This window comes from Tamandua tetradactyla, chromosome 13 (assembly GCF_023851605.1).
Source record: "Tamandua tetradactyla isolate mTamTet1 chromosome 13, mTamTet1.pri, whole genome shotgun sequence".
In the NCBI taxonomy this organism is placed as follows: Eukaryota; Metazoa; Chordata; class Mammalia; order Pilosa; family Myrmecophagidae; genus Tamandua; species Tamandua tetradactyla.
The window spans coordinates 49,883,362-49,898,006 of NC_135339.1; the positions used below are offsets into that span (position 1 = coordinate 49,883,362).

At 36.9% G+C, this 14,645-nt stretch overlaps 1 protein-coding gene across 1 annotated transcript in view; it reads right to left on the reverse strand.

The window, feature by feature from the left end:
- Positions 1 to 11,259: 11,259 nt before the first annotated feature.
- Positions 11,260 to 14,645, reverse strand: part of LOC143653964 (pantothenate kinase 1-like) — a 71,552-nt gene continuing 68,166 nt past the window's right edge. The window contains 1 exon segment of the mRNA XM_077125378.1: positions 11,260 to 12,737. Coding sequence (XP_076981493.1) covers positions 12,678 to 12,737 — 60 coding nt within the window. The 3' untranslated portion in view covers positions 11,260 to 12,677.

Consider the following 14,645-nt stretch of genomic DNA (forward strand, 5'->3'; position numbering starts at 1 on the left):
CATTTTTTTTTTTTTTTTTTTTTTTTTTTTTTTTTTTTTTTTTTAAGGAAAGAGAGAGAAGGAAGGAAGGATAGAAGGAAGGAAGGAAGGAAGAAAGGGAAACATTTCCAAACATTTTCTTGCTTTATTGTATTTTGTTTTTCCGTTTTCGTTACATGGGCTGGGGCCGGGAATCGAACCGAGGTCCTCCGGCATAGCAGGCAAGCACTTTGCCCGCTGAGCCACCGCGGCCCACCCTATCAGCATTTTTTTTGTTTGTAAAAATTTTAATCTCTCCCTCACTTTTGAAGGACAACTTTGCTTGATAAAGAATTCTTGGCTGGAAGGTTTTCTCTTTCAGAATCTTAAATATGTCATACCACTGCCTTCTCAGCTACATGGTGACTGTTGAGTAATCTGGACTTAGTCTTAAGTGGCTTCCCTTGTATGTGGTGAATCACTTTTCTCTTGCTGCTTTCAGGGCTTTCTGCTTCTCTTCAGCATTTAAAAGTCTGATTTAATGTGTGTCTTGGAGTGGGTTTATTTGGATTTATTTGGAGGTCATTGGGCTTTTTGATTTGCATATTTATGTTTTTTATAATGGTTAGGAAATTTCCCCCATAATGTCCTCCTCAAATAATCTTCCTAGTCCTTTGCTCTTCTTTTCTCCTTCTGGGATACAAATGATTCTGGTATTTGTGTGCTTCATGTTGTCCTTCATTTCCCTGAGATTCAATTAAAAGTTTTCCAGATTTTTCACCATTTGTTCTTTTGCACAAATTCAGTTGTCTTGTCCTCTAGTTCATTTATTCTTTCTTCTGCCTCTTCAGATCTGCTGTTGTGTGTTACTAACATATTTTAATTTGATCTACAGTATCCTTCATTTTTGTAAGATCTGCTATTTTCCTATTTATTCTTTCAAGTTCTTCTTTATGTTCTTCTAGTATCTTTTTGATATCCTTTATGTCTTTAGTCAACCCATTGAACTTATTTAAGAGATTTGTATGAACATCTTTGATTAGTTGTTCCAAATTCTGTCTCCTCTGGTGGTTTAATTTGATCATTTAGCTGGGCCATATTTTGTTGCATCTTTATGTGCTTTGTGATTTTCTCCTGCTTTCAAGGCATTTGATTATCTTGATAAAGTTATTTTGAAAGTTGATTTCCCATGTTCGTCTAAGATTTTGTAGTTGCTTGGATTTGTGTTGAAAGTCTCCTTTTGCACTTGATTTGCCAGTAATTTCCCACCAAGCCAAGGCTGGGACAGGAGGTGCAACTCTGAAGATCTGCTAAAAGCTAGGCAGAAATGCAGTTTGCCAGACTGCACTTTCCACATCTTCCCAACAGATGGCGTGCTTGGGCCGCCTCTTCGCATTGGGTCCCTCTCTCTAAGTCAGTCTTGAGCTGGGACCCAATCAGGTGCAAATCCAGTCAAGGCAGCAGGTCTCTGTGCTTGCTGCAAGCCGCCATCCCCCAGGCTAGGGAGTGGGTAGTGTATACCTTGGCAGAGAATCTGCTTGTGGGCACGGTGTGTCTGGTGGTCCCAGGCCTTGGGTTATGGAACTGAGTATTTCAACTACCCCTGCCCATAGCCAGCCTAGTGGTGCCTGGTTGGGAGGGCATGGTTTGCTCCCGCATCCCTGCCTCTCCACCCATTCACGCCGTGAGCGTCTGGGCCTCCTTGGAAAAAGATTAAAAGCAGTGGGATCCAGGAGGTGTCTTTCATTGACCAGTTGTCAGATGGGCTCTGCTCTGTGTTCCCCCTGCTCCCAAGGGCGTCCCCCAGTCTCAGCCAAAACCATGTGACAACAGCAGCCTGCCTCAGGGGTCGGGGGTAGGCACTGTGCACCTGCAGCAAGGTCGCTGTGCTTAGGTAAACCAAGCCCGCTGGCTCCTGGACTCCCCACAGGGGCTCCCGGTTGCAGAGCTGGGAGGCAAGATCTCTCAAGCTGACAAGTGGTGCAGTGGGAGTGTGGGAGAGCAGCGTTCCTTCAGCTCCCGTTCCAGCCTGTGCGTACACTCACCCAGTTGTCTCAATTGTAATTTCTCCACTTTTTCTTTATATAGGTCCTCCCTATATAATGTAGAAGTCCCTCTCTGGTCACTTGTACCCTGGAACTGCTGTCTCCATGTATTTTTGTTATTTCTCTAGATGTTCCATACAGCAGGGCTGAACTTAGCCTATCCTATCCTGCCATCTTCCCAGAAGTCTCGGGGATATGCTTTTTAATGCTGATAGTAGTGGAACCTTTAAGGCAGCAACTCTCAAATTTTAAGTGTTTGAGAATCATCTGGGGAGGTTTCTTAAAATACATTCTGAGGTCCCACTCCCAGACATTCTGGGAATAAAAGCTATCTGACATCTGAGATGCTGAGATTATTTCAGCAATTTTACTGCTGTTATTGAGAACATAGATTTTTTTTTAACTGCCTTTGTCTAGGGACAAACAAATTCAATAGGCTCTTTAAATACAAATTATAATCATATCAAAATGATAGGCCATTTAAAATATTAATTAGCTCTCAAAAGCATTTTTATTCATTGAAACCCATTACATAACCCTTAAAACTGTTTTAATATAGTAAGAAATACTTGCTAAAAGTCGAATAACATTATTTCCAAACTCTCCTCCCCAACATATAACAATTGACAAATAAGGAAATAAATAACATCAAGACAAACTAGTTTCATGAGATATAAAATTTCAAAAGGAACATCAGAGCTAAGAAAAGCAAGTTATTAAATAAAAGAGAAACATCATGTATTTCAAATCAGAATAAAGAAAATCAATATGGCAATCAATAATCATTCATTTTTCAAAAATAATTTGGCATGGATCTTCACAATGACAAGACAGTATTCTATAGAGTCAAATATTTTTTTCCTGGATGAGAAAGAATATGTTATTTTAACTACATAGAAGTTTAGTCAATAGGTCTTGTTTGTTTTGTTTTATAAGCACTACAGTATGTACACATCTAGCATTAATAGTTGTGTCAAGTGTGGTGGAAATATTACTTAATATGATGAATGGAAAAAGCAAGAAGGTCATATAGAGAAAAGTGAACATTAACTAGTAATAAGAGGAAGGCACTTGAGGTAGAACCTCAGAGCAGCCAATGTGAAATTTGGGGGTTGAGCATGAAATGCAGACATTTCAACAAAATTAATGTAGGAGTGATAATTATACATTCAGACATGAAGACAACCCATTCTGGGGAAAAGAAGCAAATCTCTGGATCATTTGGTCCCAAAGAAGCTTAGCTTTCCTTAAAAGTCCATTTTGGTGTTCTTGGTTACTCTTGGGAATGACTATACCGCTCTGAGCCTCAATCTTCTCTCTTGTTAAGAAAAGACTCTCTAACTCATTCATTGTTTGGGTGGATTAAATAAGATTATACATCTGGAGTGCCAAGCACATAAACTTAACCCACCAGAGCTGTCATTTTATTTTTGTGAATTTTTTTTCATATAAACACCTTTTATTCCCATGTGGCAATTTTGTAAGGGCAGGCTTAATACTCCATTCTTAGAATCCAGAAGCTCAGGGTTCAGGAAGATCTTAAAGGTCATTGCTGCCCCAAGACATCCCTCTCTTTCCAGTGCCCAGTCAAAACCTTTGAGTTCAAAGGAGGCTTACAGCTTGGCACTGTCCTCACTGACTAATTAGTTGTTCAACATTTATTTAGGAATTAAAGAATCAGAACGAAGTTGAAATCTGGATGTGTAATTTCTACTTCCCAAACATAGTCTTCACTTCGGCACAGTTGTGCAATTTATCTCTTACCTTCTCTTGAATTGAAATGTAAGACTCAGCCATTGCTTTCGATAAATAACAGCTGACACTAAAACACGAGTAGTAATTAATCAATAATTAACATTATGGAATGAATTAATCACTGCATCTTAAAGTTTATGTGCCAGTGTGTTGAAAATTTGCTTGACATTCAAAACAATACGTACAGTATGTTTTTTCTTTTTAAAACCCAAATCTTAATATTGTATGCCAGTTTAAACAGGTTAATTTCCTATATCCAAATAAGATTATATCTTGGTATATCTTTCTCTATGGCCTTTAAAACAGATTATGCTCCAGACATAATGGGTCTTAAGGTTCCCTGAGACCAAGCTTTATAATGGACAGGGATTCCTACATTGCATTGCTCTGAGATACTCCTCATGGTTAAATAACGACCCCCACGTGACTGCCACAGCCATCCAGGGTCAAATTAGACTGCAAATGTTCAGGGTAGAACCAACACAACTCTATTGTCCTGAACCATTTTCTCTGTAGTTGCTTAATATTGCGTGCCTGTGATCTACACATAATTGCTTTACACCTCCATTTCATTTTGTCTGTCTAAACATTGCATAAATAACTACTTGATAAATCCAATGTTGATGCTGGTGCATGAACTGACAGTCAGAAAAGTGATTGCTCATTTAGAAATTTATAAATCCAATACAAATAGTAATCAAAGTGTTAAGAAGAATACTTCCTGCTTAAAATTTACAATGGCATTTAATTTACCTAATTCCAACCTACACACTTGTGGAGCTTAATACAAAAATGCTCTTGGCCTACATTTAAAATAATTTGATGTTTGAAAAACTATACAAGTACTGAATTAAAAAAATACTCCACCTGAATTAATATGTACACTAGATTCATTACTTGTAGGATCAACTTGGGATATGCTTCTTCCCCAAAATACCACATGTACACACATGTGCAAATACACGCACATAATATAAATGCTAGAAAACATAGTTTTAAAACATGCTATGAAATATTTATTAATTCAGGGTAAATAAACTTGGATTGTTAATAGAAAGCAATTATTTTAAAATTTAAGGACTCCTACCACAAGAATATGACACAGATCATTTGCCTCACTTATGGAACATGGAATAAATCCTTTAGGTGCCAAACCTAGTTAAAATAGCAAAAGCAAGCTTCATGAACTGAATGGGAGGGAGAATAGAGAAGGAAAACTCTAATACAACAAGGGCCCAATTATTTCTAGCTGCCTTAAAATGAGATAACATTTTTCACCTATAAAATTGGCAAAGATGAAAAGGATTGATAATACCTAGTGTGGGTAAGAATGTTGGGAAGTAGGCACTATTTAAATAATTTATGATGTGTAGATTTGTACTTTTGGAAGGGCAATGTTGCAGTAACTATCAAAAATTGTACATACCTATTCCAAGAATTAGCAAGCCCACCTTTAGGAATTTATCCCATAGATATCCACACACGTGTGTGTAGACAAACTTACAAATCTATCCTATTACAACAGTGTTTGTTATAGCAAAAACCTCAAACAATAATTGTCTATTAAAAGGGAACTGGTAAAATAAATATGGCACATCCATAAAAATGGTTATTACCCTACCAAAAAAAGGAAGACATGGTCTTCAAGTGCTATCATTGAAAGATATTCACAATATATGTTCATTGAGATTAGTGTATAGCATAATGCCCTTTTAAAAATAAGGAAAATTACATATGAATAGAAATAGAAGATGTAATGGAGGTGGATGTAGGAATGGGATAAGGGAAAGGAAACAGAGAATTGTACTTCACCTTTTGTACTTTATCCACTGCTGTTTGAAATTAAAGTAATAAAGGTTTTTTAAAAGTCTAATTACCCAGCACAAGGTACTACTCTAAGGCATACACATTCCCTGAGAATTCCAATTCCATAGGTTTGAAGTGGAGCCCAAACACTGCATTAATATGCACCATAGGTCTGCACTGTCCAATATGGTAGCCACTAGCTGTGAGCTGTAGCTTTTTAATTTTTTTATACTTGAAAATTGGTTTATTAAGTTCAATGATGAAAATTATCAGAAGAATATTCTCTTGAAAACTATTTTTTATTAGAAAAAAGAAAGGAAATTCAAAACCCTTTCAGCATAGCCACAGATGCTTTGTGCATCAATCCTCTCTACAGATGGGTTCATTGGTGGGGCAAGTCACCCTCAAGTCAGCAGGATTGAAGTTTGGATTATTCTTATCCTTCAGCTCCCAGCTGTCCATTTCCTGGAGGAAAGGATCATCTGCTTCCTCATTGTATCCAACATTTTACAAGAGCTGGATATCAGATGTGTCAAGATTATGATCTGTTACAAATAGCTGTTTCCCACTTAATTTATTTTTTCCTGATAGTTCCTCATTCCATTTTTTAATTTCTAAGAGTTCTGCATTAAACTTGACCTTCCAATGTAAGAAATTCTCAATGTAACTAGAGTACCATGAAATAATTGCAGGCCTTTGTTAAGGAGAATGCTTTAAAAGTACTTAAGAATGGTTACTTTTCCCCTCCTCTTTTGAGAGGCTCATCCTTAAGAACCTGGTGGGGAATGATCTAAGACTGAAGCTTCCAGGAATTTCTTACTCTTAAACTAGTCCATACTTAGCCTCCAGCTATTTGTCAAAATTACTATTTAAGTGTTCCTTCCAGTTTATGGTTTCATTGGCATTGGACCGAGTAAGCTGATCTTGGCTGATTCTCTGTATTTGCCTATCTCTTAAAATTTCTGGGTGGTGGTTTGCCTCATGACCTCAATTCTTTGATGTGTCCAAGGAAAATCATTGATTTTGTTCAGTTTTTTTTCTTGCTTTAAGGACACAAATAACTTCTAAGCCTTTACATGTTGGAGCTGAAACTATAAAGAAGTTTCTAAAAACTTCCAGAAAAAGCATTAGGCTTTGTGCTGGTTTGAAATGATGTATATACCCTAGAAAAGCCATGTTTTAATCCTAATCCCATTTTGTAAAGGCAGCTGTTTCTTCTAATCCCTATTCAGTATTGTATGCTTGAAACTGTAATTAGATCATCTCCCTGGAGATGTGATTTAATCAAGTGTGGTTGTTAAAATGTATTATGTAGAGGCGTGTCTCCACCACCCATTTGGGTGGGTCTTGATTAGTTTCTGAAGTCCTATAAAAGAGGAAACATTTTGTAGAATGAGAGATTCAGAGAGAGCAGAGAAGAACAACATAGCCACAAGAAGCAGAGAGCCCACAAGCCAGCGACTTTTGGAGATGAAGAAGGAAAGCGCCTCCCAGGGATCTTCATGAAACAGGAAGCCAGGAGAGAAAGTTAGCAGATGACACCTTGCTCGGCCATGTGCCCTTCCAGTCAAGAGAGAAACTGTGACTGTGTCTGCCATGTGCCTTCTCACCTGAGAGAGAAACCCTGAACTTCATTGGCCTTCTTGAACCAAGGTATCTTTCCCTGGATGCCTTTGATTGGACATTTCTATAGACTTGTTGCAATTTTCTTGGCCTTCTTTTAGGCCCTTTTAAAAAGCCATTCCGTCCCTGGTATATTGCATTCCGGCAGCAAGCAAACAACAACAGGCTTTTTCATAGCAATACTGTAAGCCTAGCAATAATAGTGCTGTGCTTTCAGAATTGTAAGGAAAAATGATAGCTAACTAAAATTCTATACCTCGCTGAACTATTGATTGGGTATGAAAGTAGAATATTTTTGGAAAATTTTTGACATGCAAGTAATCAAAAAAATTTTTCCTCCCATAGTCCTACTTTTTCTTAGATGCTACTGTGCTCAAAATGACATAAAGAAAAAAAAGAAAACCTGGGTATTGTTCTTTTTCATTGTTAGTCTTGTGGAACTATTATTTCACTCTAAGTTATATACATGTAAAACTTTTTAATTAAAAAAAAACTTAAATTTAAAAAGAAAATGCAAGTCTGCTGACTGACTGAGATGTGTTTGTCGAAGACATTAACTGAAAATACCTCTCTTTAGTGTTTATCTGATAAAATGAGTAAAAAAAGAAGGCAAAGACTTTTAGCATAAATTTTCTTTTTATTTTTGTATTGCAAGTGATGAATACTTGTAAACTAGCCTTTTAAAGTTCACTTTAAAAAGCTCTACATAAATGGTTACACTGTGGCAATCACCAAAATATGTTTCCTGAAGAATGAGATAAACGACTGGGCTCATTATGAGAAGAGGTTCTTGAGGTTTAAAAAAAATAAATAGTGTCAACATCACATATAGATTCAAAACATGCTGTTCCTCAAACATGATGTACTCTGGTAACTATGAAATGACTCTGGTGATGACAAAGGCATTGATAAGGAAGATTCAACTGAACAGTTCAAATAATTTTGTTCCATGAAAAGAAGTAGGAAAAAAGCATGTATTTTAAAATTGATATTAGTAGGAAAAAAATATGTATTTTTAAATTGGTACTTATTTTAAATACACACATGAATGAAAATGTAGTAAGCAAAATAAAAAAGAATGAATTGGCTAGCTGTTTTTCAAAAATGTCTTTCATTTTCCTTGAGGTAGTAAGAATGAATGCAAGGTGCACCTGAAGGTCATTAATCAAAAGCAGAGGCCACGACTTATTCATATTTTCATCTCATGACCAACTGTTTAAGGAAGTCCCTGCCCTTTCTATCATATCATCCTGTTTCTTTCCATTATAGTATTTATTACTGTCTGATATTTTCTTATCTATTGGTTTATATGCTTAATGTCTACCTCCTTTTCCAGAATATAAGCCCATTGAAACCTTGCTGTCTTGTTCACAGATATATCCTGAATGCCTCCAAATGCTTCCCGGACTACACGCAAAAATTAAATGGATGAAGAGTGAATGAATGAGTACTTGGTAGACCCAGTAGACAATATTCATTAATTAAAATCTTCCTCACAAATTCGGGGACATCTTCTGATCACTGGGAGGAAAGGTGCCTTCTGTTCAAACAATTCTCCCAAGTAAAACAGCTTACGGTGATCACTGTGTTGAGACCTTCCTGCCCACAGAACGGAATTATAGTAGAGTTGTTGCTATTAGTAGCTTTGTCCTCTGGAAAAATTCTCAAGAGTTTATATAACCATCTCAGTTACAGAAAAACATGGTCCACTAAGCAGCTACTTCGTGAGGTTTGGCACAAAAGGGAAAATTAAATCAGCATGATAATGGAGTGGTATTATGTATTCAAAAGCACAGTAACTGATTTACTCATTTCTTACCTCAAAAGGACATTGGGTCTACTTATCACTTTGAAGCTAGATTAATTCTACTTTCCTTAACTTGAAACTCTTCAATGGCTCCACACTGACTACACAAAAATCCAAATTCTTTAGCTTGGAATATGAGTCCTTCCAAAATCTGGCAGGTTTCACCTCTCCCAGCATCTGGTTTCTTTTTCACTAACTAGGCTCCAGCAGAGGCAAACAGCTTCCCATTCTCTGACTAAGCCAGGCCCTTTTTTCCTCAGTGCTTCTGCTCCTTCTTCCCCCTCTAATTGGGAGACCCTCCCATTCTGGTCCACGTGGTAGGTCCCTACTCATTGCTTAAGATCCTATGAAGCCTGTTCTAGCATCCCACCCCAGAAAAAGTACCGATTCCTACTACTCCCACTTCCAGACCGCTTTTAGGACCTGGGTCATGGCTACCTCTAAAACTGCACTGCCCTCCGCTCTTTCCTTTGTTTACGCCAGACACACCAGCCTGGTTGTATAGTTCATCCAAATCTCCATTCCCATTTGCCAGGAATGAAGAATTTTCATAGTATAAATCCTAACTTCATTGGGTTTTCTGCTCAAAGGTTACCTCCTAAGGGAGGTGGTCTTTGATCACTCCAACTAAAGTTCTAAATAGAACTGTTCCCTCTCTAACCCCTTGCCCTGACTTATATTTTCTTTGTAATACTGATTAGTAGATAACATTACATTCTATCTTTAGTAAGATCTTCTCTTCTAGAATGTAAGCTCTGTGAGGACAGATACTTGTTTTACTCACTACTATAAATATTTATGAATAAATGAATGAATGAATGTCACCTGTGATGCTTTATTACATGTGTTGGTTTAAGAAGTCTGTCTTCCTTCACTGGACAGCAGGGGCTATATCCTACTCCACTCAATCACCTCAGCTTTCTCCTGGAACAAAGTTAAGTCTTAATATTCCTTACAGGACTGAATGAATGTGGAGTGTCCTATATAACCTGTAACAGCAGTTCCCAACAAAGGGACACTGAATCCATATATACTAAATAAGCTGAAGAAAATGAAACCTATTTCTGCAATCCCTTCATGTGAAACTCTTAGGGCCAGATGTATTTCAGAATTCAGAATTGCTCATTATTTAACAAACCAAATGCAGTAATAGCTCTGCAACAAATATGTAAAAAATCCTACTATGTGTGAAAAATGGTGTTCAAGTCAGGTTTTGCTACCAAGTAAATTATTAAGACAAATTTGAGAGTTTGGGATTTTGGAATTATGGGTGAGGGACAGTGAACATGTACTAGCATATGGAGATCTGTGAAATATTTCCATGCTAAGATGGGTTGCCCACAGTCCAGGAGATTGGGAATCACTGATTTAACAAATTAGTTTAAAACATCTATTTTTTTTCATTATAGCCAACATCAATAAAATATTTACTATGTGTCAACCCTTGAGCCCTTTAAATGTGAAAGAAAATCTATTATTTGCCTCATTCATATATAAGAGATTTAGCATCCTGCCTGCTCCACTAGGAAAATGGCTAAGCTAGAATCCAAACCTGAGCTCCTCACCCTATAAAGTCACACTCTGATTCACCCGAACTTCCTGACTTCAGATACACAAGATACAAATTCTCTAGTCTTGCTAAGTTTCTTGTGATGTCGAATCTAAGGAAAATTTTTGTAATTCATGGAAAATGCAAAAGCCTTCAGGCTACAAGCTCCTCTTTGTAAAAACAGACTATATTTGTAGCCTAATTTATAATTAAAAAAATATATATATAGTCACACTAACTTCTTGTGATTTCCTCTGCAGAACCGTGACCCAAGGTCTACTATTTCCTGAAGGTTAGGATTAAGGATGGTAGAAGACACTAATCAAAAGGCACTAACTATAGATAATATGTAGACATTTACAGTTAACTTTTTCAAGAACACTTTGGGGTTGGCTTGGAGTTTTTTAAGCCAGGCAATACTTGATAAAACTGATTTGTGGTGACTGTACCAAACATAATATTTTGAAACTACAGAATTATCAACTATATCTTGGTATTAAGGAGTTGTTGAATTACAAACAATAAAGCTATATGACATCCTGCATAGAGCTACAACTTCAAATGAAGACACAGAGTTTTAGATCTTACCACACTTGTGTGAAAGCCTCAAATTATGAAATGCAGAATAGCAAAAACATAACACACAGTCATTCTATGGTACAAAGCGGATAACACGAGAATTAAGAAATGAAAATCACATACACACTAAAAACATCACAACAGAAACAGGCTTTATTTCAACCAGACAGGTGAATATTTCAATTAGCATCAACTTCTTCAAGACTTGAAGATATGGAAGTTAAAGATGGTGCTCAGAAGGCAGAAAGGGAAGATTCCTCATGGAGCAATTGTACTGCCCTTCAAAAATTCCTTTCAACAGTACAGTCAATCCAAAAGATCAATTTGTTCTAAAGGATAAGATCTCATGATTTTCCATTATTCATACAAGACCCTCATTTGGACGTTACCCATCAATCCCAATGGAGTCTTTCAAAAAGAAAAAATATAGATCAGTATTGCAAATTCTATTTTTAATTTTAGAAACTAGGATTGAAATGCAAGTTTTAGTTTAAATATTAACAATGACAAAACCTTAACATTGTTATTTATAAGATGCCTTGTTACAAAGCTCCTAGGTACATACATGTACAAAACAAATCCCTCTTACTGCCTCACAGCTCAATCCATGATTTCCACTAAATCTTCCAATGTGAGCAATTATTCTCTGAGAGATTTCTACCATAAGTTAAAAACCTCCTGCACAAGGATTGTCTGCCATTCATATGTTGTGCATGGATGAGGCCATTTCATCATAAAACATTTCAATTCAACATAAGCTAACACAAAATAAATTCAACAGAACACTGTATATTCATGAGGAATAAGACAAAATTGCATGATTTTCAACTTTTGCCAGAATCATTAAATTCATTAACACATCCAGAGTCTTCTCTTCTTCCGAGAGATTTAGATCTCATGCCTAACTTTGTATTGAATTGGTCAGCACCTTGATTAATACGAACAATTACATTTTAAAAAATAAGCATTTTGGATTGGTAGAGTAGGAGAAATCACCCAAGGACAGAAATGGGGGAAAGGGCTCTCTTTTTTCATACGACATTCAAACAGAAAAATGACAAAAAAGTAAGCAACAAACAAAATGTGTTCACAGTAAAATATGCCAGATTTGTAGTTTCATTTGAAACCAACAGCAAATCATGAAACGTCATGAAAATTATAAGTAAAGGTAAAATCTCCTAGAGTAATTACTAAATGAAGTTAAAATTACCACACTGATCAGTAAACCCCAGAAGAAAAATTAACAGCTCTTATATTTCAGGTCCTTCTTAAACATCAGACAAATTTTCAAAGTTAATGCAAAAAATTGGTAGTTTTGGCCACGCCACACAAATTTTTTTTTTTAAAAATACAGTATACAGAAAAACTCTTGTATTCCCCATTTTGAATTATAAGCTCAAAACCCAAGAGTAAAAGATCAGCTAGAAGGAATTTAAATTATTTACAAATCCAGCAGGTTCACTGTCATTAATGGCTTAGCTTCCATCCCCATAGTAGCTTTCACCTTCTCCAGCAGCAGTTCTCAGTTCTTAGTTCTCACACGAAGCTTTTTCCACTACTGCTCATCAGTCATTTTGAACAGTTCCAGCAGTGCCCCAACGGCACCAAAATAACCCTACAAAAACAATGGAAACATGGTACAGTTATCTCTGAATCTTACACAAATATCTTTCATTTTTAGTAATTCTAGGAATGCCGTTCTCCAATGCTACAGATGAGAGAAATTTAAAACAAAGAATCATTGACATGAAATTCTGTAGAATAATAACACAGTTTATTGAACAACTACTGATTTATAAATATGAAATAATTCGACATATGTAATGTCGACAGAGTATGTGCTGTCTAAATGCTGGGTATTGTTACTATTATTTCATTTGTCTCCTTGCAGAGACAAAATTCATATTATTACCTCCATTTCACAGATGAGAAATGGAAGTAATAAAGTAAATTAACTTTTCTGGGTCAGATGACTTGGGCCAGGGCTCAACCCCGAGTCTGCCTGACCTCAGAACTGTATCTTTCTGAAAAGGCCTTCAGGCTCCCCCTTAGACCTTGGAAGGCATTTAAGTCAGCCCGTGCTTCCCTTTGCTCATCTGTGGAATAAAAGCCCAAGTTTTTGTGAAAGTGAAAGGAACTGAAAAAAGTAGAAATTTTTAGAGAACCTGGATTCTAGAAAGCAGGAGACTCTGCTCCTCTGGTATTTGCCTGACTCAGCAATCCCTGCAGAAATGGGTGGGAATGTGTCAGGACACCACCTGGCAGGATCTTTGCTGCTGCTCCTTTTTTGGTATGCTGTATGGTGGGGTCGTATTTCATTATTTTTCCACATGAGTATCCCGTTATTGCAACATCATTTGTTGAATTTCTGTCTGTTTGGGAAGTGCATGGACTGGGAAAAGAACCTAGGTCTCCTGCATGGCTGGGGAGAATTCTACCACTGAACCACCCTTGCTCCCCCCCGCTGCTGCTGCTGCTGCTGCTGCTCTTGATGATGATGATGATGATGACAAGTAACATTTATTGAGCCCTCACAAATATGCCAGGAATTGTTCTAAGTGCTTTGCATGGGGTTACTCATGTACTGTTCACAACAACCTTATGAGAAAAATAGTATTATTAACCTCAAATGCTAAACTAGATGACTTCTCTTAGGAGATGCTCAATAACATTAATTGAATTAATGAGAGACTGAGTGAGTGCGGACTTCTAAGTCCAGGGCAAGCCACTAGAAAGCTACCACACCAGCTCCTTTCAAAAGTTCTCCCTCCGTAGTGTCCTTTGGTAGGGCCTACGTAAGCCAGAGTGAATTTAAGAATATAGAGAATTTTTCAAGGAAAAGCAATGATTATAAAAATGTTCCACTTTCACTGACTATAAAGATTGAGTTGTGATACTTAATAAAAAACTAAACCTAAATTCAGCCTAGCACCAAAGTGATACAGAGGAAGATATTTTTATCTAGAGAAATAAGTTTCCCATGAATGTTGGATCTTATTTCCTATTTTACCACTTACTAATTACCTATATGGCCTTGTAGATGTTTTTAATCCCTGACCATTTCCAGGCTTCTTTTGCAACATTAGTCTAAGAGGATCTGGATTTGAGGGAGTTGACAGTTAAAACGTAGATAAATGGCAGATAAAATAATTGTGAGCCCTGCTTTTTTTTTTTATTGCTAAATATGGCAACTCTTTCTGAGCTAGAGCAATGATTTTCCTTGTTTTTCCTTTTTCAGTTATTTTTTTAAAAGCTGAGGTGCTTTTATTTTTTACAAACAAAAGTCTACAAATAAGCAAATAAAAAGGGAGCTTCGAACTTTACCACCAAGGAAACCCCAGTGTCAAACTCTAGGAACACCCAAATCAATCGGACACGGCCTTGATCTTAAGGGCTTGCTCTTTTGAAACTTACGTATGTAGCAGAGAAGCTTAGCCTACCTATAGGTATGCCTAAGAGTTACTTCTTTCTGGAGGACTTCTTTTGTTGCTCAAAGGTGGCCTCAGTCTCTCTAAGCCCAACT